At 41.9% G+C, this 25,847-nt stretch overlaps 1 protein-coding gene across 2 annotated transcripts in view; it reads left to right on the top strand.

Moving 5' to 3' along the window:
- The window catches only part of usp24 (ubiquitin specific peptidase 24), a 230,396-nt gene that overhangs the window by 154,365 nt on the left and 50,184 nt on the right, over positions 1 to 25,847 (top strand). For both annotated transcript variants that reach the window (XM_070886744.1, XM_070886743.1), the window contains 8 exons: positions 83 to 165; positions 2,680 to 2,821; positions 5,541 to 5,660; positions 10,553 to 10,770; positions 10,948 to 11,072; positions 13,212 to 13,353; positions 14,104 to 14,254; positions 19,799 to 19,894. In XM_070886744.1, the coding sequence (XP_070742845.1) occupies positions 83 to 165; positions 2,680 to 2,821; positions 5,541 to 5,660; positions 10,553 to 10,770; positions 10,948 to 11,072; positions 13,212 to 13,353; positions 14,104 to 14,254; positions 19,799 to 19,894 (1,077 nt within the window). The remainder of the gene's footprint in view (positions 1 to 82; positions 166 to 2,679; positions 2,822 to 5,540; positions 5,661 to 10,552; positions 10,771 to 10,947; positions 11,073 to 13,211; positions 13,354 to 14,103; positions 14,255 to 19,798; positions 19,895 to 25,847) is intronic.

Genomic DNA, 25,847 nt, shown 5'->3' with positions numbered 1-25,847 from the left:
TATATGACAGCGCTTGGGCATATACAGATTCTCATGTATTTAGTTTTTATGATCAATTCACAATACTTTTGTATCTTGACAGAAACTTGGACGCGAACAGTTTTTTAAGAATACTTTCCAGGGCATCTTCTCTGATCAGAAGATCTGCAAAGATTGTCCTCACAGGTCAGTAGCTTTTTCTTCATAGGTTAATAACCATGTTTTTCAATAAACAGAAAACTAACCCCAAGATGTAACAAATTGTTGAAGATTTTATGCAGAGAAGAATACTGCAGCTTAATCTTTGCAAGGTTTTTGAGTGCCTAGGAGGAAATTATTGTACTTAAATATCTAACCATCCTAGACCATTTCATCGTGGGGTAAGCAACATTCTCTCAGACTTCTACAAAGCCATTCTAAAGGTAACTGCTAAGTTGTATGAGGACGCTGGGAGGGAGGTGGGGGGAGTCGGGGAGGATTCTCAACCTTCATTAAATATTTTTAGCTTCTCCCTTTGGCCAGCCTGCACACAGCACATTCATGAGCAGGACCTTGCCTGCTACCAGCCTGAGTATAAAGTCCTATATGCCTTTTTAATTACTATTACCTTCATTTCAATACTCTGTGGTTGGGGAAGTTCTTTGCAGGATAATAGTAGCAAAATTGCTTTGGGCCTGCATGGTGTCCGTTAGTCACTGTGGCTAAAAGGTATTACAGGTTGGACCTCTGGTCTGGCACCCTTGGGACCTGACCGGTGCCAGAACAGAGAATTTTCTGAAACATGGGAGGTCACACCTAGCCTCGGCTTATCGGTACCTGATGACAGCGCCTGGGCTCCTGAATGCCTCCGCCATGCTCTGGCTGTGAAACTCTGGCCTCGCTCTCTCTCTCTGCTGGTTTGCTCTTTTTTTTTAATGGTTGTGTCTCCAACCTCCTCCCCCCTCCCCCCCCCCACCCCCCCAGCTCCAGGCAGTTCGAAACAAGATGGAGGCGGCTGTCGGGTCCCGACCATGAAGCAGGATTTGAGCATTTTTTGTGTGCATGCGCAAATCTATTCAATCCAGTCGCAGGGTGTGACGTGGTTGGGATCAACGACCCGGAAGCTTTGTGCGCATGTGCTGCGCAGAAGGCTACTGCACAGCATTTAGTCATTGGCTACAATCCCTTTTTTAAACCCTCCTCTCCCTCAGACCCAGCTTTGGTGCCTCAGTCAGCCGCCTGCCCTTCCCTTCCCTTTCCTTGGCCAGCCCGCTTACCTCACTGAACAGCATGGGAAACCGGGAGGTCACCCACACCGGCACTGAAGCCGAACCACGGATGTTTTCAGATTAGGGGGTCCGAACTGTAGAGGTACAACCTGTATTTCCAAGAGACAGCTTACAATTTATGTAATTCCATGAACATAAGAAATGGGAGTAGACCATGCGGCCCCTCGGGCCTGCTCCACCATGGCTGATCCGATCACTGACTCGGGTCCACTTCCCTGCCCGCTTCCCATAACCCCTTATTTCCTTAGCGTTTAAGAAACACTCTATTTCTGTCTTAAATTTATTCAATGAGGCAGCGAATTCCACAGATTTACAACCCTCAGAAAAAATGTCTCCTCATCTCAGTTTTAAATGGGCGGCCCCTTATTCTAAGATTATGCCCTCTAGTTCTAGTCTCCCCCATCAGTGGAAACATCCTCTCTGCATCCACCTTGTGAAGCTCCCTCATAATCTTTTACGATAAGATCACCTCTCATTCTGAATTCCAATGAGTAGAGGCCCAAACTCCTCAACCTTTCCTCATAAGTCAACCCCCTCATCTCTGGAATCAACCTAATGAACCTTCTCTGAACTGCCTCCAAAGCAAGTATATTCTTTCGTAAATATGGAAACCACCAGTATTCCAGGTGTGGCCTCACCAATACTCTGTATAACTGTAGCAAGACTTCCCTGCTTTTATACTCCATCCCCTTTGCAATAAAGGCCATTGGCCTTCCTGATCATTTGCTGTACTTGCATACTAATCTTTTGTGTTTCATGCACAAGTACCCCCAGGTCCCGCTGTACTGCAGCACTTTGCAATCTTTCTCCATTTAAATAATAACTTGCTCTTTGACTTTATCTGTCAAAGTGCATGACCTCACACTTTCTGACATACTCCATCTGCCAAATTTTTGCCCACTCACTTAGCCTGTCTATGTCCTTTTGCAGATTTTTTTGTGTCCTCCTCAGACACTGCTTTTCCTCCTATCTTTGTATTGTCAGTAAACTTGGCTACGTTACACTCGGTCCCTGTTTTTAACATAAAATTACCCCAAACACTTCACAAAGATCAAAATTTGGCACAGTTTCTTGAATGCAGTTGAGCATCCCACCTTCAGCGTTCCCTTCCAACCTTGAGTCTCTCTTGATTTTCCTCCAACCTAGTGTACTTGAAGCTTGTCCGCCTGTAGCAAATCATTCTTGTGCAACCTCCTTCAAAAGAATTGTGAATTGCTAAATGCTCTTTAATCTCAGTCATTCCCCAGTTGGGTGACGACTTTCATTTGTGTGCCAAAGGTATGTTGTCAAATTTATTTCAGGCTTTGCTTTTAACTAATGGAATAAGATACATCCTCAACACTTATTGTTTTCAGAGCTAACAAATGCTAGCTAAATATGACCGTAGATGTTTTCCATTACAATTTGAGTTTCTAATCAACTTTCCCTGTAGATATGAGCGTGAGGAAGCTTTCATGGCACTGAACCTGGGAGTGACATCCTGCCAAAGCCTAGAGATCTCACTGGATCAGTTTGTGAGAGGCGAGGTGCTTGAAGGAGGCAATGCGTACTACTGTGAGAAGTGTAAAGAAAAGGTAAAGTTATTGAAATGCTAAAACTCAGCAGAGTTTTTATAACTGCTGAGCGTAGCAGTTCACATTGATTAGGAGTTAAATGAGGGATTTTCAAACAGATTACCCTAATGTTATCTTGGTAGTATCCAGAGGCCATGTTGGTGGACCTTGCACAAAAAACTGTTTTCTGACCGTTTCCAGAATTGAATGTGAGAAAGTCAGCAACAAAGGGCTAGAAGTTTAAATCTGATATGGTGAGAACTGTATCTGAAGTTTGGGTACTGGAAACCTTATACATTTTAGCAGTAGAATTGAATTTGTTTAGTTTTTAAAAGACCAAAGTTGTGAGAGAGGACACAAGGCTGGAGGGGGTTGCTGAGATAGGGCAGAGCAAGGCTATGGATGGATTTGAAGAGGATAATGGGGAGTTCACATTTTAACATGGGGTATAGCACCTCAGTATTTGCAAGAAAAGAGTGAAAAACAAACTGGACCTAGTGTGGGACAGGATACAGGCGGCTGTATTTTAGCCTAGTTGGCATTTGTGGAGGATGGCAGACGAACTGGTCAAATCGAGTCTAGAGGTGACAAAAGCATGGATATGGGGTGGAGGTTGTCAGTGTTTTACAGATGGAAATGGGCTGTCCTGGTGATTGATGTAATGTGGGTCGAACATGATGCCAAGACGAGGCAAAATGGGGAGAACTACAAGAAAAAGCAATTGCCGGATATCGGAGATAAAAACATACAACCTAAATATAAAGATGGTTAGCATTCAGACATAACCTTTTGTCTGATAAAAGTGTCATCCCACCCCGTATCCATGCTTTTTAACCCCTAGACTCTTATTTGACCAGTTGGCCTCCTTGTTGGTCTCCCATCCTCTACAAATGCCAACAGATCCAAAATGCAGCCACTGTAGCCTATCCCACACTAAGCCCTGCTTGCCCTTCACCCAGTTCATGCAAAACAATACTGGGGTCCTGCACAGACAGACTTGGATTTATATAGTGCCTTTCACAACCACCGGATGTCTCAAAGCGCTTTACAGCCAATGAAGTACTTTTGGAGCGTAGTCACTGTTGTAATGTGGGAAACTTGGCAGCCAATTTGCGCACAGCAAGCTCCCACAAACAGCAATGTGATGATGACCAGGTAATTTGTTTGTGATGTTGATTGATGAATAAATATTGGCGAGGACACCAGGGATAACTTCTCTGCTTTTCTTCGAAATCGTGCCATGGAATCTTTTACATCCACCTGAGAGAGCAGACGGGACCTCGGTTTAACGTCTCATCCAACATGTTAAAATTTGAATTCCCCATCCTCCTATATCGCAACATATAACAGCATTTTCTCTCATGTTTTTAAGTAAAGTGCTTAAGTAAAGTAACTGAGTTAGAAATTGATTATACTGTGACCATCAGATATGATATAAACATGAAAGAAAAGATTGGATTGCTCTATTACAATTTCTTGCGAAGCATTTTGTATTTAGAATTAATTTTTGATATATTTTGAACAAATGTTAATTGATATTGAATTGTTTGCTGTGTATCGTTTCAATTGCCATGGAACCACATCATGCAAGATTGCAAGATGTTTTGTGGCATAGGATCTCACAAGATGCCAATTCATTCTCTAATGAGTTATAGAAAAATTTACTCATTTTCTATGATGTTTGTTGGTAAAACAAATGTGGTAAAAATATCTGAAATCCAGGGAAAAAATGTTCAAAACAGCCAACAGCAGTCCTGTTGAGGCCTACAGAAGGAAACTTAGTTTTGTTGATGTGATTTTCTGGCAATTCCATCTCGGGGGTTTCAGCATTTGAACCACATATAACACAATTCTGATTTCTTTTTATTGTGGTGACATATATCATTGCATTTTAAGTGAGCTTCTGACCCAATCACAAAGACTACTTTCACTCGCCTCCGACCTTCCGCCACTGGAAAATTCATCCATTGTCATCTCCATTCTCGACTGTTCAACACTCTCCTGGGCAGCTTCGCATTCTCCCCCCTCCATAAACTTCAGCTCATCTAAAATTCTGCTGCCTGTTTCTTACCCTGCACCAGGTCCCATTCATCTATCGCCCCATCCTTGATGACCTGCATTGGTGCTTGATCCCCCAATGTTTCTATTTTAAATTCACATCTCTATTTGAATTGCTTCATGGCCTCGTCCTTCCCTTTCTCTGTAACCTCCTTTAGCCCTACAATCTCCCATTCCTCCAACTCTAGCCTTTTGTTCATCCCTCCTTCCCTTCACCCCACCATTGGCAGCTATGCCTTCAGCCGTCTAGGCCCCACACTCTGGAAATCCTCCCTAAACCTATTCACCTCCCTCTCTTCCTTTAAGACCCTCCTTAAAAACCACCTCTTTGATCAAGCTTTTTGTCACCCTTTCCAATATCTCCTCCTTTGGTTTGGCCTCCAGTTTTCTGATTAAGCCGCCTTGTTGTGCCTTGGATAGTTTCTATGTTAAAGAGGCTATATAAATGCAAGTTATTGTTCAGTAAAGATTCCACTATGGTACAACATTTGTTGAATTATGGAACTGAATCTTGCACTATCCAAGTTTGAAAATGGGAATGGCCACATTTCTGTTTCCCTTTAATAACCGCAGTCAGCAGATATATTTAACAACATAGAGACTGGACGATGTGTGGATCTTTTTCCTCTGGTGTAAGGGTGCTATGCAATACACTGTTCCTTTTGTGTTTTTTTTCTTCTAGAGGACAACAGTGAAGCGAATGTGCATCAAGTCTCTACCCAATGTGTTAGTCATCCATTTAATGAGATTCGGATTCGACTGGGAAAGTGGGCGTTCTATCAAGTACGATGAACAAATACGGGTAAATGTATAGCCTGTATATAGTGCTAACTCTTTTAAGGGGATAGAAAATGAACAAACAATATTACTATTTCTCATTCAATCAACTTCCATATACAAATAAGTATGTCATCGTCCAAATGGACAAAATTATGGAACAATCTGACTGAAATATATTTTGGTCTATATTAAATTAATCATTTGCTTTTTTATTACTACTAACAGTATGCCCAAATTAAAATCGGTTATTACTCATTATTTTCTGCAAACGAGGGAATTTGCATTACTCATTGGCTCGTAGTCGCACCTCTTAGCAAGCCTGGAGTAGTTCTGGAGGGCTTTGCTATGAATCGTCTGATTGGAGCTATTGTACATAGTTGGGTCCTGTCTGGCAGATTATTCAATGTATTTGGCACAAAGCAATGAAATTGGCATCACATTCAATCCAAAACCTCCTGGATGAGCGACATCCTGGGTCGTGATTCCAGATTACTAGCTGTGTCTGGGGTAAAAACATGGCTCAGGCATGTGCATAAAGAGTGTGATCAATGCTTCTGTCATCATTTTGGTAAACAACTGTGACCAGAACCTTTGTGAGCATCTGTTTACAAAGTTCAATGCCTGATGAGAAAGAGCCCAAGGAAGTGTTTCTAATGTTTTTATGTTTTGTGCTGAGTATTGTTCTACTGTTCTCCTATCTAATCTACATTAAAATAAATTACCTATTGGTTTATAGCCTGAGTGTTAGTCTAATGTGTATATTCAGTCTGCCTATCAAAACTGAAGAGAATCACATGGTGGCATGTGGTACATTCCAGTGAACCAGCATATAGTGGCATGGGCTCGCTTTTCAATCCCAGGGTCTCACTGTAATTGGCCATGGTAATGAGCAAATTCTCTGGTTCACAGTGGATGTTAATGGGAGTGGCTGGTGACATTGAGTCAGAGTAGAATAAGTAACGCAAAAACCCAAAATATAATCGCCTTTCTAAAAGATGTGGGGCTCAATTTTCCACCTGGGCGATTTTTGGTGCAGTTGAAGAGGTACGTCCGTTTTTTTTTTGTGGCCTGACCACATTGGCCTTGAGCTCTGTGGGTGGAGCTTAAGGTCTGCGCCAAAAACTGATGTTGCCAGGTTAACGAGGGATGCTCTGAAGGGCTGATGCTGGGAATGGAGGCTGACCAAGGAAACAGCTGAGGCTGGGCTGGAAACGGAAAATGACACCGCTGCATCCCGGGCCAAATGGCCTCCCCTCCCCCGGTGCTGCTGCCATCCTGGGCCGTAAGGACCCCGCACGGACCTGCATCTATCCTGTGCCAAAAGGACCCCGCACCGACCTGCACCTATCCCGGGCCGAGATCCCGGGCCGAAAGGACCCCGTACCTATCCCGGGCCGAGATCCCGCGCTGACCCGTACCTATCCCGTGCCGAAAGGACCCCGCACCAACCCCGGGCTGAAAGGACCCTGCACCTATCCCGGGCCGAAAGGACCTCGCTCGCAACCCCCCCCCCCCCGCATCTTTAGCTTGGCTGAAACAATGGCATCTTCTCTCTGCTGATTTGTCTTCTCTGCGTCGATTTCCTTAAGTGTAGGGCAGGTTTTTCAGAAGGGAAACATCTCCTTCCATCAAGTGTCACTCTTGAAAACATCAACCTGAAATTATCAGTTCTATAAAGTATTGCATTGGAGTATATTTGAGGAAGTGTTCAAATGATCATCCTTTTCTAATAGATGTAAAATGACTGTCTTGAAGAAAACTGTATTTCTAAGGGGGCGTTAAACTGTTTTTAACTTGGCCTATCTCTGGTAGTCTGTCCTGTCCGTGAGTGTTCATGCTCCAGACATCACGCTCCCTGCATCACATTCCAACACTCCATGTATCATGCTGTATTTCAGATGCAAATCGATCTTAAAATGCTGGTTGAAATTGACAACCACACTTCAATCTGCAAAGTGCCCTGGCCAAACAACTGAGCCTGTGTGCCCTTAAAGGGACATGGCACCACTTTCGCAAATTATATATGAATGATGGGCAGAAAAGGTCAGCTGGTCCATCAAGCCTGCACCACACTCATAGTGGTCTATTCCCAATCCCCCACTCTCCGCCCCCTGCTCCCAATCTCCATGTAACCTGCTGGGAGAGGTGTAAGAATATAGTTATGTTTTTACATTGTTCTAATACAGAAAAATGTCATAACAGCTAATGTAGGAAGAGTTGGTTTAAACTGTGCGCTCACAAATTCTATCTTTGCCCCTCAATGACACTTAACTTTTGAGAAGGATGCATTTTGGGGACAAAGACATTGTACTCTGAGGATAGGCACATGTAGATTATTAAATAAGCAAGCTAGATGGCATTACTGATATATTAGGAAGCTAAAAGGATTGTTACACTGGTTTTTTTATCACGACGGGGGAGAGTGTAAAAGAAGGAAATTACTACAGTATAAATAAGGGAATAGGTTCATTTCACTTTAGAAGTTGCAAGAGATAAGACGTCAAAGGCTTGTGCAACAGAGGCTATAGTTAATGTATCAAGTCCTAATTGTCCACCAATCTGTTCAATTATCGAAGGGTCATAAAACATGCAGTACAGTTAAGTCCAGCAAGAACTAAACAATGAAAGAAAATGGTGTAAAAAGACATGCAATGTTTCACTTAGTCGGAACTTTGGCTACCTTCAAGACGAGACAGTGGTGGGTTAGGGTGGGTTACACCATGATACTCTTAACAGTTAATGCCAAACAGTTAGTTCTTACAAATGAGAGAGAATCTAGTCCGAGTTGAGTTATTCAAGTAATAGGTTGGACAGTGGGGTATGATGTTTTCCGAAGGATCAACTTAACCACAATTAGGTGTTGATGTGTTTAATGCTTTATGTAGAAGGAAGTGACCGGGGCCCAGGAGAGGCATGAGTCTTGGGCCCAGAAGAGGCGAGGGCCCAAGGGCAGCACAGGCCAGCCCTCACTGCTATATGTGTGCGCGCTCAGTCTGTGCAGCAGAGCAGGTCTCCAGACGTCTTGGTTAATCCTTGCCACTGGACCAAGACCTAGCTCTGTCAAGCCCATGTAGTGGCTGGTGTGCAAAGGCCACCACTCATTAAAAAAATCTAAGCACAGGCATCTTCCACCCTCCAAGATGTAGTTCGGGATCTGAAATATTAAGTCTTTCATTGAATCACCTGTGAACTCATTCCTTTTTGGCGTGGAAGCAAGTCATCCTTGCTTCGAGGGGTTGCCTATGATCATGATGATTAATGCTTTAGTCCTATGTGTTTAATGCTTCCCAGTTGGACTAATGGGGTATGATGTTTTCTGAAGGATTAACTTAGCCACAATTAGGTGTTGATGTGTCTGTCTCAGCCAGGAGCCTACATTTGCTTATTTATAAAAAGAGAAACAACTGTCCTCACTCAGCAGATATATGGCAAAATATCATTGTGAGATTTTAGGCCATTTTAAGTGATGTGTTTAATGCTTTAGTCCTTTGTGTTTAATGCTTCCCACCCCCTGTCTCTGGCTGTGCTTGCACTGAACTTAACTCTAGGTAAGGTTTTTCAGACCTTACAAAAGTGGACACTTACTCCGTTCTAAGTTAGGTGGAGTAACTTTTCGCAGTTCAAACTTGCAAAACAGGCCTAAGTGGCTGAACGCACCCCCCATTTGAAAAGAAAACTGAACTAAAACAAAACTAAATTAACTCACTAGATTGGGAGCAAACTAAATGGCGAGAATTGCGATTTCTAAGATACTCCAAACTAAACTAGTTGCTCCAAAAAAAGAGTAACTCCACCCAAAACTTGGGCTCATGGTGTCTAGTCCTAGATGTGCAAGCAGCTGGTTCTTCTATAGCTGCTTTATGTAAAATCTCCATTTGGATATTGACTTAGTCCTTCCCTTCACCACCCTCCGCTCATTCTGAAATTGGAAAACAGTGTCTGCATCTTCACTCCACAAAAATTTAAAAAACAAATGAAGATCTGGGGGCCGAAATTCAGCCTCCCAAAAAGGCCACTTACCGCCAGAAAGCAGCGGCGGCCAGGTGGCGGAGTCGAGCGGCTGCCGACTTCCGGTCCAATGGCCGCCACAATCTAAATTCACATCTGGGATTTTTCTGGTAGTCCCCACTTCTGCCCCGCTGCTGCCAACCGTCCAAAGCGCGCACCGCCGCTCTCCCGCACCTCCATGCCACCCCGCGAGAAATTTAGATGTAAAAATCATACATCTGCCGCGCGGTGCCCCGTCAGCCTTTTCTGTCTGTGCACCTTCCTTTCATTGTATGAGCCGCAGCAGCCCTTCAAGGGGACAGGCAGCCTGGTACCCCCTCTTGAGTGCCAGGACGCTGGCCCGGCCGAAACCCTCCCTGCTGACCCAGTAGCCGAGCCTAAATCATCGCTGCTTCTCTCCCCTTTGAATGACGGGGGTGATGCACACGCGCACTGATGTCAGCACCGTGGGGGAGACTCCACTTCACCCCCACTTCTGCCCCTCTAGAGGACTTGCCGCTGCATGTCCCACCCCGCGCTTGGCCATTATGACTGACTTCCCGTCCGCTCCAAAAAAATTGCCAAAGAGCTGAAAATGGATCAAGAGTCCACCTTGTCTGACGCAATGGTAAAACTCTTAGAAAACAGTACGTGCACCAGGTTTCTGGCGAGGGTGAATTTCTACCCCGTGGTGTTTAACAAAATCTCTCGAGGGGTGCACAGCATTACAAATTAGTCTGGCTCTATGATGGTATTTTATTCAGCGACAATGTGAGTTAAGAATTTAATTGCTTATTGAGTCAATACATTTGTCCACTGTTGCGGTTATTACGAATAGGTTTATTATAGCAATATTTATCATTTGCTTGCATGCATGCAGGACTGCTTGACAATCCATCTCCGTTTGTTTCCCCATTATCTTACTAGTTTCCTTGGCTTTTAAACATGGAGCCATATACAGTATCTGGAATGGCACGGCAAGAGCACTCTTCCGAACATGGTGAAAATGGCAAAGCAGGCGATCACATGGGAGGCTCTCCTCGAAAGAAAGGCGCCCCAACTGAAAACTACGAGCTGGTTGGAGTGATTGTTCATAGTGGCCAGGCACACGCTGGACATTATTACTCTTTCATCAAGGACAGGAGGTGAGTGAAAAATAAGTAACCGTTTAAGAAATGTAATTTTTCTTTGCAGCAGACTGTACATTTGAAAATATAAACATAAAGGAATTTTGCATGGTTGCAACTGATCAGAGCTGATGAGTAACTTGCTGCATGGCTGGTTTGTTTTGATTCTTGACTTACTATTTTTTGATTCTGCAGGGCTGGTGGCAAAGGGAAATGGTACAAATTCAATGACACAGTGGTGGAAGAGTTTGATCTAAATGATGAGACGTTGGAGTTTGAATGTTTCGGTGGCGAGTACAGACCTAAAGTCTATGATCAATGTAAGTTGGTGTGGAACTCAAGGTCCTGAGTTCTGACAATTCTGCTGAATAGAGGGTTTTGGTAAATTGACGGTGAGGTTAGAAAGAAAAGTACTGATAACATGGGGAAAAGGAAATAGAATCATTTCTTGTAAAAATGGAACACATTGGGTGGCTAGGGGGCCCTCAGGTTCACCACACTGACGTAGAGGCCATCAATATAAGATCGTCACCAAGAAATCCAATAGGGAATTCAGAAGAAAATTCTTTACCCAAAGAGTGGTGAGAATGTGGAACTCGCTATCACAGGGAGTGGTTGAAGTGAATAGTATAGATGCATTTGAGGGGAGGCTAGACAAGCATATGAGGGAGAAAGGAATAGAGTGTTATGCTGATAGATTTACATGAGGAAAGAGAGGAGGAGGCGCGATTGAAGCATAAATGCTGGATTGGTTGGGTTGAATGGCCTCTTTCTGTGCCGTATATCCTATGTTTTTAAAAAAAAAATTAGGAAAAAATATTAAAACCCCAATTCTTTTCCAGTTTATCAATGAGACCGACAGCAAGGGTGGTACAAAGCATGAAATCAAATCTGTTTTGACATTCTTACTGGCACTCTTTTTATTAAAAAAAAATTGTTGGTAATGTTGGGATGGATAGCACAGCACTGCAGTTCCAGCCTAATTCCATTAATGGCACCTAAAGCAAATTCGCATCACAACTGAATATTAAATGACGTAGAACACTGGACCCCATTAAAATCTCCTGAATAAAGTAAATGGGTTTATGCCATTGAAGGAAGAGTTAAAAAAACATTTTTTTTTAAATTTGCGTGTATAACTGGTAAACCAGCCTAGTCTTGTAAATGTCAAAGCCACTCTGCTAGCTATTGGAAGCATTAATGATATGATCATAGTCTGGAGCAGCGAACTTTCAGTTACAAGAAGTGCTTGGTGTGATCAAGTGGTCGGACGTAGTTTGTACCTGCGATTCCTTCCTGTGCCCCACCCACCTCAGCTATACTGTCCTGCATAGGCAATCCCCCTGTCGGCAGGGAAAATTGGAGGGATTAGATCATGCTCCCTCGTAGCTGATTGTAGAACAGCATTGGCATAGGTCTGCAAACTGGTTGCTTTTGATTTTGCAGAGTGGCACACTTGGGTGGGCGGAGGGGCAGAGAATGGGGACGAGAAATGGGAAGAGGGGAAAATAAACTTAACTTAAGGAGCCCCATTTCCTACCTACTGTTTGTCAACATTAATTGGTTCTGTGATGTTTAAACTACAGAAATGTGGGTTTCTCTCCCCACTCTGTCCTCTCATCCCTCTCTGCATCTTAAAATAGAAAAAGAATGTCTTGTTAAGAAAAGAATGAACAGGATCAAAAATAGTCGGTCATTTCAGACATCAAGGATCCTGAGTAAAACTGAAGTTGATGGGGATTGGGGGAAAAATCTCCAGCTGCCAGAATCGTGGTTGTTAGAGACCAATCGTTTCAGTCCCAGGACATTGCTGCAGGAGAGTCTCAGGGCAGTGTTTCAGGCTCAACCAGCTTCAGCTGATTGATTCAATGTCAGAAGTAGACTGCCCCCTGATGATTACAGTGTTCAGCTCCAATTTCACACACTGAAGTAGTCCATGCCCGCATGCAGCAAAACCTGGACAGCATCCAGACTTGTGCTGATAAGTGGCAAGTAACATTTGCGTCACACAAGTGCCAAGCAATGACTGTCTCCAACAAGAGAGAGCCTCACCAACTCTCCTCGACACTCAATGACTTAACCATCACTGGATCAAAGTCTTGGAACTCTGCCTAACAGGATTGTGAAAGGGCTTTAACCACACAGATAGTAGCGGTTTAAGAAAACCCACTACCACTATCTCTGGGCAACTAGGGATGGGCAATAAATTCCAGCTTTGACATCGACACCACATCTCCATTTCTATATTTTTTAATTCATTTTTATCAAAGCTGCTGAAACTCGACAATAACCTGCTAGGGATGTTGAAATGTTTACATTCAGAACGCAAGACAAATTTTTGTTAATGCCTTGAAATGTTTATTTTTTTAAAAGTTGGCCTTTTTAATGGAATCTTTTAATTAATGCAACAAACTGTTTTATCGAGATTGCATTTCAAATACGTGTTTTTTTTTAAAAAGCAAACCCCTATCCTGAAGTCCGTCGCCGATACTGGAATGCCTACATGTTGTTTTACCAGCGAACGTTGGACCAAAACTCTCCAGTTTTACCAAAGAAAAGCCGAGTTAGTGTTGTTCGGCAGGAGGCAGAGGATCTGTCCTTGTAAGTAAAGCCTTATTGAACATTCCACAAATCATGTCAGTGGCCGTATTAATGCTTCTGCAACTCTGAACCTAATCTCTTTGGTATTTTATTTCCGTGTTTTATCCTCTTATCTCCTGAAGGCATGCCAATACCACACACAAGTGGCCATTCTTCATGTACAAAACTAAGTTTCTCTGCAAAATAGTATGAATTCTGTTTATTGCTGTTATTCCCTGTTGGTACTTCACTTTAATAGCGAGCCATAATTTCAATATGAATCATGATACATGAGCTGATTGAAAAATAGAATAAAAACAGAAAATGCTGTAAACTCTCAGCAGGTCGTGCAACATCTGTGGAGAGAAAGAGAGTTAACGTTTCAGGTCTGTGACCTTTCATTAGATCTGATACTCAGTTCTGCTGAAAGGTTATCTCTCTTTCTCCCTTCACAGATGCTGCCTGACCTGCTGAGTGGTTCCAGCATTTTATATTTTTATTTCAGATTTCCAGCACCCTCAATGTTTTGCTCTGACTTTTCCACAAGTGCTTTTTCAGTGGATATTATTTTCCTAAATTACCTTGTAAGTTGTGTATCCTGCCTGAGGACACCAGAGTAAGTGCACACCAGAATAAGATTATTTGTTTTATCCAGAAGTTTAACCAAAGAATCATACACTTACTTGCAGAATTGGGACTGGTGTTGGAGCTTAACCCTGCCTCCCATGGATTGTTGTATATCTGCAAACATTTTTTTGTTGCTTTGCATAGATCAGCTCCCTCTTCACCTGAGGTTTCGCCTCAGTCATCACCTCGTCCTCATAGGCCGAACAATGACCGCCTTTCTCTATTGACTAAGCTGGTAAGAAAGGGAGAAAAAAAGGGACTCTTTGTGGAAAAGTTGCCAGCCAGAATTTACCAGGTAAGGAGCTAATCACTGAAGCAATCATAATATTCAACTGAAATGAAAGTACACATTGAAGGAGGTTTGGGAAAAAATAATTATCATGTTTTGGGGCTTTTCTTGGATTCAGCATAATCAGCTACTCCAAGCAACCTTCTTGTCTCCTTTGCCGCTCAGTATCCAGGTAAATAATAAAAAAAAAACACAAATTTCAACAGAGAACTCTTAACTCTGCGCATCAAAGAAAGAAAGACTTGCATTTATATAGTGCCTTTCCTGACCTCTGGATGTCCCAAAGCGCTTTACAACCAATGATGTACTTCATAACGTGTACTCACTGTTGTAGCTACTAGAATGTATATCACACTGCAAAATGACACTCCTTATCATTACAAAGTGGTGCAAATATATGCTCGATTAGGCCAAGACCCAGATAGTAAACCAATGTTCATTTAAATAAAACTGGTATATGAACAACATAGGATATAAAACACACTCATTGCTATTCTCCTTCATGCATAAAATAATAAAAATGCCACCAATATTTTCTCTGTACATAGGTTTTAAAACAAAAGCTCGCATCTCTCACTATGAAACATGCTGCGTTTCAAACTGACCTAGGTTCTCTGCTGGCCAACACAATTTTCAACACAACTTTTTTTTGCTGACTGGAAAGCTGAAACTCATCCTTTACAGCATAAAGTCTTCCATATAGAGTGTTCAACAGATAAACTGAAACAAAGGGATGCATTTTCCTTATGTCAAAATTAAATTTACAGCCAATTTATGACTATGAAATACGTTGCTTGCCAGGTAATCTGAAATTTGGGACATTTATCACAATACCTTCTGATTTCTGATTTATTTGTAAAGCTTATAGCAGCCAGCCTCTCTGGGCTCTGAGCTTCTAGCTGTTCCTTTCATAAATGCCCTTTGTGGATATGTTTTTAAATCCCCCCAACATCCTTTTTCTTTATATAGTAACACACAATATGCTTAAAATTCAACACTTTTTGTCACAACTGTGTAACATTTTGAAACTATTTGCTATCATCCCATGATGCGGAGTGTTGGAGGTATCCTTCACAAACTGGTCGTTATTAAGGCGGTGGTGGAGGATGAGAAAGTATACTTAGGGAAAAAATAACTACAGAACCGTTAAAGTTGAAAAATTGGTGAAAACGGGTGCCCGCTGGGCTAGATGTCTCTTGGCTTTTAATTTGGTGTGTGCACCAAAGTGAAGTGGTTGTGCACACTCTACTTGGTCATATCAAAAGTAAGCAAAACTTGACTGTGTGCCATGGATTGTACCAACCCTGTTACAATGCATGTAACAATTGAAGGATAAAAATGTAATTAAATAATGTTTGTTTAGGCAAATATGTGAATTGTAGACAGATTGTTTAATAAAAGTGCCTAAGACCACACTGTTGGGGTATTCATTTGTAACTCATCAATTGAGGGTTTCACCTACTATGCTCATTTTATTTAAAATCTATTGCACTATTTTAGTGATTTTTTTTTTGTGTTGAAAATGTCTTAATTATTACCTTCCAAACATTTCACAATTTCAGAATATTTTATTTGCTTTGTCCTTCCCCCTCCATGCATAAATACTATTGGGAATGCATAGAATTATGTAGAATGTACAGCCCAGAAACAGGCCATTTGGCCCAACTTTTGCCTATCCCAGCAATTTATACTTCACACGTGCCTTCACCAACCCCTCTTCATCTAATGCCATCAGCATATCCTTCTATTCCTTTTCCCCCTCGTGTGTTTATCTAGCTTTCTTTTCAATGCATTTCTGCTATTCGCCTCAACTACGCCTTGTAGCGAGTTCCATATTCTCACCACTGGATAAAGAAATTTCTCCTGAATTCCTTCTTGAATTTATTAGTGACTACCTTATATTTATGGCCTCTAGTTTTGGTCTCCCTCACTCATCACAGATATGAAATTACTAACATTTTTGGCCCTTGCAGATATTTTCCTTCTGCTCCGCAACCAAGGTCATTTGTGTAAGTTGCTGCCTACGAGCTAAAATGCAACCGTAACAGCATCATTCTGGTCATGCTGCATATTCAGTTGAACAATAACCCGTACCTTCAACTTACGGTATATATCACAAGTTCTCTTGTAGACTCCAGAAAGTGGTTATAGACCATGGCTATGAATTGCTGAACAAATGTATTAAAATAAAGTAATAGCAAAGATAAACAGATTAGAAGTTATATACAGCATATAATTATTGTTACTCAATGTAGAAAATAAGAGGTGCGTCTCCTGATGCGGCACAGAAACAGGTCATTCGGCCCAACCAGTCCATGCAGGCATTTATGCTCCATTCGACGAGCCTCTTCCCGTCTTTCCTCATCTAAATCTATCAGCATAACTATTCCCTTCTCCCTCATATGCTTGTCTAGCCTCTCCTTCAATGCATCTATACTATTCGCTTCAACCACTCCCTGTGGTAGCGAGTTCCACATTCTCACCACTCTCGGTAAAGAATTTTCTGCTGAATTCCCTAATTTGATTTCTTGGTGACTATCTTATATTGATGGCCTCTAGTTGTACTCTTCCCCACAAGTGGTAACATTCTCTCTCTACCCATTCTATCAAAACCTTTCATAATTTTAAAGACCTCTATTCGGTTACCCCCTCAGCCTTTTTTCAAGAGAAAAGAGACGCAGTCTGTTCATCCTTTCCTGATATGTATACCCTCGCATTTCTGGTATCATCCTTGTAAATCTTCTTTGCACCCTCTCCAATGCCTCTATCTTTTTTATAATATGGTGATCAGAACTGTATGCAGTACTCTGAAGTGTGGTCTAACCAAGGTTCAATACAGGTTTAGTATAACTTCCATAATTTTCAATTCTATACCTCTAGAAATAAACCCTAGTGCTTGGTTTGCTTTTTTTAATGGTCTTGCTAAACTGTGTCACAACTTTGTGATTTGTGTATTTGTACTCCGTGATCCCTTTGTTCCTCTACCCCACCTAGACTCTCACTGTCCAAGTAATAAGTGACCTCCCTATACTTCCTACCAAAATGAAATACCTCACATTTATCTGTGTTGAACTTCATTTGCCAATTATATGCCCATTCTGCAAGTTTATCAATGTCCTCCTGTAATTTGTTGCAGTCCTCCTCAGTATTGACTACCGCCCACAATTTGGTGTCATCCACAAATTTAGAAATTGTTTTTTTGATTCCAAAGTCTAAATTGTTGATATAAATTGTGAACAGTGGTCCCGGCACTGAACCTTGTGGAACACCACTACCTACCTTCTGCCACTGTGAATAGCTACCTTTTACCCCTACTCTCTGCTTTCTGTCTTGAAGTCAGCTAGTTATCCATTCTGCTACTTGTCCCCTGACTCCGCATTCTCTGACCTTATTCATCAGTCTATTATGAGATACCTTTATTGAAGGCCTTTTGAAAATCTAGATAAATTACATCTATTGCATTACCATTGTATACTCTTTCTGTTACCTCTTCAAAAAATTCTACGAGGTTGGTCAAGCAAGACTTTGCCTTTTGAAATCCATGCTGACTATTCATTATTATATTTTTGGTTTCTGATCTATTTTCTCCTTTAGTAGGAATTCCATTCCTTTTCCTACCACCAATGTTAAGCTGATTGGTCTATAACTCCCTTGACATGTTCTATCCCCCTTCTTAAATATAGGTAGTACATTAGCCATCTGCCAGTCCCCTGGCACTACACCTTTTTCCAACAAATTACTAAATATGCATATTAATGCCTCTGCTATCCCTTCCCTGGATTCTTTTCAAATGCGTGGATGCAATCCATCCGGACCAGGGGTTTTATCCTCTGAATTTGATTAGTTTATTTAATATATCCCCTCTTTTTATTTTAAATGTACTTAGCACATTATTAATCTCATCATCCAATGTCATGTTCACCTGTTCTTTCTCCCTGATAAATACTGAAGCAAAATAATTATTTACTATTTCTAATATCTCTATCGTTACATGTGGTATCCTGTCTCTCCCTTAATGGCTTTATTCCCATCCCAACCTTCCTTTTTTTTTTTAATTGATGTGCCTGTAAAATATTTTACTATTTTGTCTTATAATCCTTGGTAATTTAATTTCATTGTTCCTCTTTTTGCTTTTGCCTTATTTTTTTGTCTTCTCTCCCAATATTGTTGCCCATTTTATTTTCCCAAGTTCTATTCTCAGCCCCTCAAAATCTGCTTTTCTCCAATCTATTGCCCTGATTTTGCAGGGTAATTGGACCTGATAATGTCCCTTAACAATTACTTTACATGTAGTTAGCTGTATCGCCTCTATCACAGTCTCTTGGCCCTCTCTCTCCCTCTCTGATGACGGGCTGAAAACATGGGCTCCAACGTCCTGAGGTACTATTTGAAAATCTTTAGAAGTTTGACTAAAACAAACAATAATATGCATTTGAAACTAAAATAGAACTGCCAATCAAACAAATACTTTATTAAATGGCTTGAGCCTTTCCAGAACAAACTAACTGTTTCAAAACCTTTGGATGAACTGTGATCAAACTGTGAACTCTCATCAAAGAACAACACTTCCAATAAACCATTGTATTATCAAGGCCTTCCTGAATTAAACTAACAGGCACTTCCATCTGATCTGATGTGCATCAGCTAAACTGATGTATTTCTGTAACTGAATCTTGTTTTAGTCCTGCAGATATCATAACTAAAAAGAAGCCAATAATATAATACATCAGAGGCAAAAATGGTTCCTTTTTTTTTTACATCCTGCCAGAATGACCACTGTATATCATTGCAATTTTAAGATGAGAAATGAACTAAATTTGTTTGGATTTTATAAAAAGTTTTTTTAATAATCTTAAACACTGAACCCTCCAGAATAAATTAGATTTAATTAAGTTAATTAAGTTAATTTAATCTTAATTAGATCACATAAGTACCTCTCAGTATGCTTGTTCTATACTGTTCTTGTAGTTTCCTCCCCTCTCATTACCACCTTACCATGGCTGTATTATTTGATAGTGTCCTGCATAATATCCTTACCAGAGAAACATCCTCAGCAATGCCACTGTCTCATGTATTAGCTTTCCCATAATTGATATGAAAACTCATTAAAATTTGCGTACACAGCTGCTGTGAAATAGGAAATGTTCTTTCAAAACCTGAATTTTTTTTTTAGGATATAAGTATCAAAGTTGCATTCTTTGAATGTTGTTTCCTTTGTTGAATGTGCATCAGAAGAAGCAATACATCAGATAATTAAAAGTAGGACAATTCAAAGATGTGCCTTCAGTTTCCACATGGCCAGTTTCTGATCTCATGGAAGGTCGTCAGGGGAAGGAATTTCTCTGAAAGGGATAAATTTGTGAAATAATACATCATAGTTTGTATGTGTGTGTTTACGAATTGTCACTTAAAGCAAAGGCTAATTAATTCTCCATACTCTCTAATGGTAGAACTACAGTATTAGTTGTGTTAGTAGCAGAAAAACTACAAATTGCATCTTTTAGTGGAAACAACTACAACCATTTAGTCTGTTTTTTTTGTCTCTAATAGATGGTACGAGATGAGAACCTGAAGTTCATGAAAAACAGGGATGTTTTCAACAGTGACTACTTCAATTTCATGCTTTCCTTGATTTCACTCAATGCAGTAAGTCTCCTTTCTGTGGTCAGATACTGTTTGGGAGATTGGTCTGGATAGCTGTGGCATCCATGTGGGAAGGGGGACCCTTTTCACCTATTATAATTTAAATTTCTTCTTGATACTTTTTACTCATGTTTCAATGCAAAAAGTTGACTTCCGTGGGCATGCTCATTACAAATTTTAACCATATGCTTGAAGTATATGCAGTGATATGCTGGAAGGAAAAAACTGAGCCCTTCTACCATGGGGTATGCATTGAAAATTGCATGGCCTGCCAGGTGTATCACCCAGCTCAGAAAAGAACACATTGTTCAGACTAAAATAATTCATTTGTCAAGTTTATTTTGATGAGTCAAACTGTGCAATAGTAAAAAGGCAAATCGGACAAAAGTAACAATGAACCATAATTTGCTGTCGCAGAGCATCTAACAACATCTGGTGTTAGGTAGACTTGCCCTTGCATGTTTAAGTTTATATTTTTTTTAAATTGTGTGGTAAGTTGCTGAAAGTGTGGTCTGATAACAGCACAATGAGGGAAACATAACACCTGGGACCAGAGTGAACAAGGCAACCAAAAGGGTGTGTAGCCTTAATCAATTGGATTGTGAAATAAACAGAGGAAGGACTGAGAAGGAAGTGTAAATTAGAGTGAGTGAATTCAACATCAAACCAGATACTGAGAGAAATAAAGAGAGGGAAAGAAAGATTGGATTGAGGAAAAAGTAAAGGAAAATTAAAACCTTAAACATTTTTGCATTTTTTTAAATCTCCAACAACTAAAACCAAAAGGAATGAGACTCCACATTTGTATTTGTTTTATTCAATGCCAGAGAGTTTGTTTGGCACTGATGAACATTTGTCACGTCAAGAGTACTTAGACTTGAAATGACATAATTTAACTTTGTGGCAAGTTTAATTGATGTCTACTGTGCAAATAGTAATTTCACGCCATTCAATGTATTTCAATAGTGAGGCAGGCAGTGAGATGTTGTTTCAGTGATGCCAATGGTGGAGTGGCACAACTTTTGATATCCACACACCTACCCTTTGCCGAAAGTTGCTGTAACATTTGTGTATAAATAATGGCGAGTTCACCATTATTTTGACAGCAAATTCTGGACCAATACAGTCCTTAATTCTTACCAGTGCTTTAATAACTAGTAAAACTAGTGTATCAAAATACTTGGTCCTTTTCAGCCTGTATCCAACTGAGTTTTGATGAAGTAAACTATGACTCCGTGTGGCATAAAGTCCCATCTTGCCATAATGATTTGGCTACATAGTTTCCCAAGTAAACTGAAGATCCAGCAAAAACTTATCTAAATTCTCTGGTTCATAAGGCTTCTGCCAAGAGAAACTGTCAGTCAAAACCAGAACACAATCGCAATGGTAGTAAACCATCAATGGATAAGCGATGACATCCAGTGTCTGAGATACTCAAGAAATACTAATGCTGACATAATGTGCACTTAACCCATTGTACAAGTGCACTATTTCTTTTTCATTCATTGCCAAATGAAACAATATTTCATTTAAAATATTATTACTTTAGCCAAGCTGCAAATTCATCTTAAAAGAAAAATAATTACATTTATTTTGAATTAAAATCAGTGGGTCCTACAATCAGCATTATGCCCATTAACAATAACTCACCAATTACTGATTTAAACTTGTTGCAAGTCCCATAATTATGGAGTTGTGAGAGATGTATTTTTTTTAAGTTACCTTGACTCTTGCATCGAATCATTGGTCCCTCTGATAGGGCTGTAGAATATGTTCTGTTGAATTCTTGGTGAGGACATACTTTTCTCAAAAAAAATGTCACTCTAATCTCTTCAAAAACATCAGGCAATACCAAAAAGTGGCCTTTTCTAAATAATCAATGGGTAGTAAGAGGAAGGTTGGAGCCAGTTAGGGACCAAAAAGGAAACCTACACATTGAGGTAGAGGGCATGGCTGAGGTACTAAATGAGTACTTTGTACTTGTCTTTACCGAGGAATAAGATGCTGCCAAAGTCACGGTGAAAGAGTGGATAGTTGAGATGCTGGATGGGATAAAAATTGATAGAGAAGGTACTATAAAGGCTGGTTGTACTTGAAGTAGATATATCACCAGACTAGATGGGATGCATCCTGGGATGCTGAGGGAAATAAAGGTACTGGCCATAATCTTCCAATTCACCTTCGATACAGGGGTGGTGCCAGAGGACTGGAGAATTGCAAATATTACACCCTTGTTCAAAAAAGGGAACCTTTTAGAAACGATAATCCAGGGCAAAATTAAGTCATTTGGACAAGTGTGGATTAATTAAGGAAAGCCTGCACAGATTTGTAAAAGACAAATCAAATTTAACTAACTTGATTGAGTTTTTTGATATGGTAACAGAGGGTTGATGAGGGCAATGTGGTTGATGTGGTGTACATGAACTTTCAAAAGGCGTTGAATAAAGTTCCACATAATAGGCTTGCCAGCAATTGAAGCCCATGGAATAAAAGACAGTGGCAGCAGATACGAAATTGGCTAAGTGACAGGAAAGAAAGCATAGTGGTGAACGGTTGTTTTTCGGATTTGAGGAAGGTATAGAGTGGTACTAGGATCACTGCTTTTTTTTAATGGCTTGGTCTTGGGTGTACAGAGCAGAATTTCAAAATTTGTAGATGATACAAAACTTGGTAGTATAGTGAGGAGGATGGTGGTCGACTTCAAGAGGATATAGACAGGCTGGTGGAATGAGTGGACATGTGGCAGATGAGATTTAAGGCAGAAAAGTGCAAAGTGGTACATTTTGGTAGGAAGAATGAGAGGCAATATAAACTAAAGAGTACAATTCTAAAGTGGGTGCAGAAACAAAGAGACCTTGGGGATATATGTGCACAAATCGTTGAAGGTGGCAGGGCAGATTGAGAAAGCTATTTTTAAAAGCTTACGGGAACCTGGGCTTTATAAATAGATGCTTAGAGTACAAAAGCAAGGAAGTTATGATGAACCTTTCTAAAACACTGGTCCGACCTCAACTGAAGTATTGCGTCCATCCTGGACACTGCACTTAAGGAAGGCCTTAGAGAGGGTGCAGAAAAGATTTACAAGAATGGTTCCAGTGATGAAGGACTTCAGTTACGTGGATAAACTGGAGAAGCTGTGGTTGTTCTCCGAGCAGAGAAGGTTGAGGGGAGATTTGATAGAGATGTTCAAAATCATGAGGGGTTTAGACGGAGTAGCTAGAGAGAAACTATTCCCATTGATGGAAGGGTCGAGAACTAGAGAACACAGATTTAAGGTGATTGGCAGAAGAACCAAAGGCGTCATGAGGAAAAATGTTGTTGCACAGCGAATGCTTAGGATCTGGAATGCACTGCCTGAGGGGGTGGCAGAGGTGGATTCAATCGTGGCTTTCAAAAGGGAATTGGATACATCCTGAAAGAAGAAAAAAAGTATAGGCCTATGTAAGGGAAGGGGTCGGAGAGTGGGACTAGCTGAAGTGCTTTTGCAGAGAGCTGGCACGGGCTCGATGGGCCGAATGGCCTCTTATGCTGTAACCATTCTAGGATTCAATTCTGTATGTCCGACAGACCTTTCTGGCAATAAACAACTACACGTTATATTTGTTCAAGAATTAAATATGATGTGTCCTTGCCTCATATTAATTTTAAGTGTTTTAACATTGAGACACCCAACCTGTGCCATTAAGTTTCTCAAGTGTAATCTCAAGCAGCTAAATATTGCCAAGACTGGCTAAGGCCAGCTATTGGGAAGACTTTTTTTAACAGGTATTGCGGGCTGCTGGTCTTGGCAAATGCTGGTCTTTTCACATTTGGCTTGTAGTCGACTGCGCAAGACTCGCAGTTCAGGAGGTCACAGTATAAAAGTACTTTAAATCACTTCTATTGCCGTCTTTATTAAAGAACTGAGATGGCATTTCAAAGTACAATATGAGTTGAGAAAAGTCATATGGTTTAAGGTGGTAATGGTACAGTGTCTGTTGGTTTGAGCAACCTATTCATGATTATGTGGCAGTTGAACTCAATTTGAAGAATCAGGACCATAACAAAAGATTGCACTTCATAGCAATTGAAGCCAGGATTTACTTCATCAAAATTCTGCTCAATGCAGACTGAAAAAGATTAAGAAACTTCGAGCACTTTGGGCCCAAGTTTCGGGCCGCACCTATAATGACGCAGCTCTGACCTGGACGCCCGTTTTTCGCGCGCACAAGTGCGCCTAAAAAATACTTGGATTCTCCGGCTCCCTGCAGGTCCTCTGGAGCTGGGCGTGGCACAGCACGAGCTGTGGGAGGGGCGGAGTCAGGTCCCTGCGCTGAAAACAGTGCCGGGACCTCTGCACAGGCGCGCTACAGTGGGCGCGCATGTGCAGTAGCTCCAGGTGCCCAAAACTGTGTGGGAGGGGCCCAAAGCACGAAGCTCCTAGCCCTGGCCGAATGGCCTCACTGGGGCGGTGTGGATCAGGCTGCACCTCCCACGCTCAGCTCCTGCTTCCTCCCTTCAGCTGGCTCAAACCACCCTCCAGCTCCCGCTCCGACTCCCCCCGACCCAGCCACCTACCTTTAACTCCGGTGCTGGGGGTGGGCCCCGCCCGAAGTCTTGGGGCTGGGCCGGGCCCGTTCAGCCTCCCTCTTTCTTTCTTTCCTCCCTCTTTCTTTCTTTCCTCCCTCTTTCTTTCTTTCCTCCCTCTTTCTTTCTTTCCTCCCTCTTTCTTTCTTTCCTCCCTCTTTCTTTCTTTCCTCCCTCTTTCTTTCTTTCCTCCCTCTTTCTTTCTTTCCTCCCTCTTTCTTTCTTTCCTCCCTCTTTCTTTCTTTCCTCCCTCTTTCTTTCTTTCCTCCCTCTTTCTTTCTTTCCTCCCTCTTTCTTTCTTTCCTCCCTCTTTCTTTCTTTCCTCCCTCTTTCTTTCTTTCCTCCCTCTTTCTTTCTTTCCTCCCTCTTTCTTTCTTTCCTCCCTCTTTCTTTCTTTCCTCCCTCTTTCTTTCTTTCCTCCCTCTTTCTTTCTTTCCTCCCTCTTTCTTTCTTTCCTCCCTCTTTCTTTCTTTCCTCCCTCTTTCTTTCTTTCCTCCCTCTTTCTTTCTTTCCTCCCTCTTTCTTTCTTTCCTCCCTCTTTCATTCTTTCCTCCTTCCTCCCTCATTCTTTCCTCCCTTCCTCCCTCATTCTTTCCTCCCTTCCTCCCTCATTCTTTCCTCCCTTCCTCCCTCTTTCTTTCCTCCCTCTTTCCTCCCTCTTTCCTCCCTCTTTCCTCCCTCTTTCCTCCCTCTTTCCTCCCTCTTTCCTCCCTCTTTCCTCCCTCTTTCCTCCCTCTTTCCTCCCTCTTTCCTCCCTCTTTCCTCCCTCTTTCCTCCCTCTTTCCTCCCTCTTTCCTCCCTCTTTCCTCCCTCTTTCCTCCCTCTTTCCTCCCTCTTTCCTCCCTCTTTCCTCCCTCTTTCCTCCCTCTTTCCTCCCTCTTTCCTCCCTCTTTCCTCCCTCTTTCCTCCCTCTTTCCTCCCTCTTTCCTCCCTCTTCCCTCCCTCTTCCCTCCCTCTTCCCTCCCTCTTTCCTCCCTCTTTCCTCCCTCCCTCTTTCCTCCCTCCCTCTTTCCTCCCTCCCTCTTTCCTCCCTCCCTCTTTCCTCCCTCCCTCTTTCCTCCCTCCCTCTTTCCTCCCTCCCTCTTTCCTCCCGCCCTCTTTCCTCCCGCCCTCTTTCCTCCCGCCCTCTTTCCTCCCGCCCTCTTTCCTCCCGCCCTCTTTCCTCCCGCCCTCTTTCTTTCCGCCCTCCCTCCCTCCCTCTTTCTGCCCGCCCTCCCTCCCTCTCTCTTTCTGCCCGCCCTCCCTCCCTCCCTCTTTCTGCCCGCCCTCCCTCCCTCCCTCCCTCTTTCTGCCCGCCCTCCCTCCCTCCCTCCCTCTTTCTGCCCGCCCTCCCTCCCTCCCTCCCTCTTTCTGCCCGCCCTCCCTCCCTCCCTCTTTCTGCCCTCCCTCC

The sequence above is a fragment of the Pristiophorus japonicus genome, chromosome 8 (assembly GCF_044704955.1).
Source record: "Pristiophorus japonicus isolate sPriJap1 chromosome 8, sPriJap1.hap1, whole genome shotgun sequence".
NCBI lineage: Eukaryota > Metazoa > Chordata > Chondrichthyes > Pristiophoridae > Pristiophorus > Pristiophorus japonicus.
Note: the sequence above shows the minus strand (reverse complement) of the source record. Positions and strands in the feature narration are given on the sequence as shown.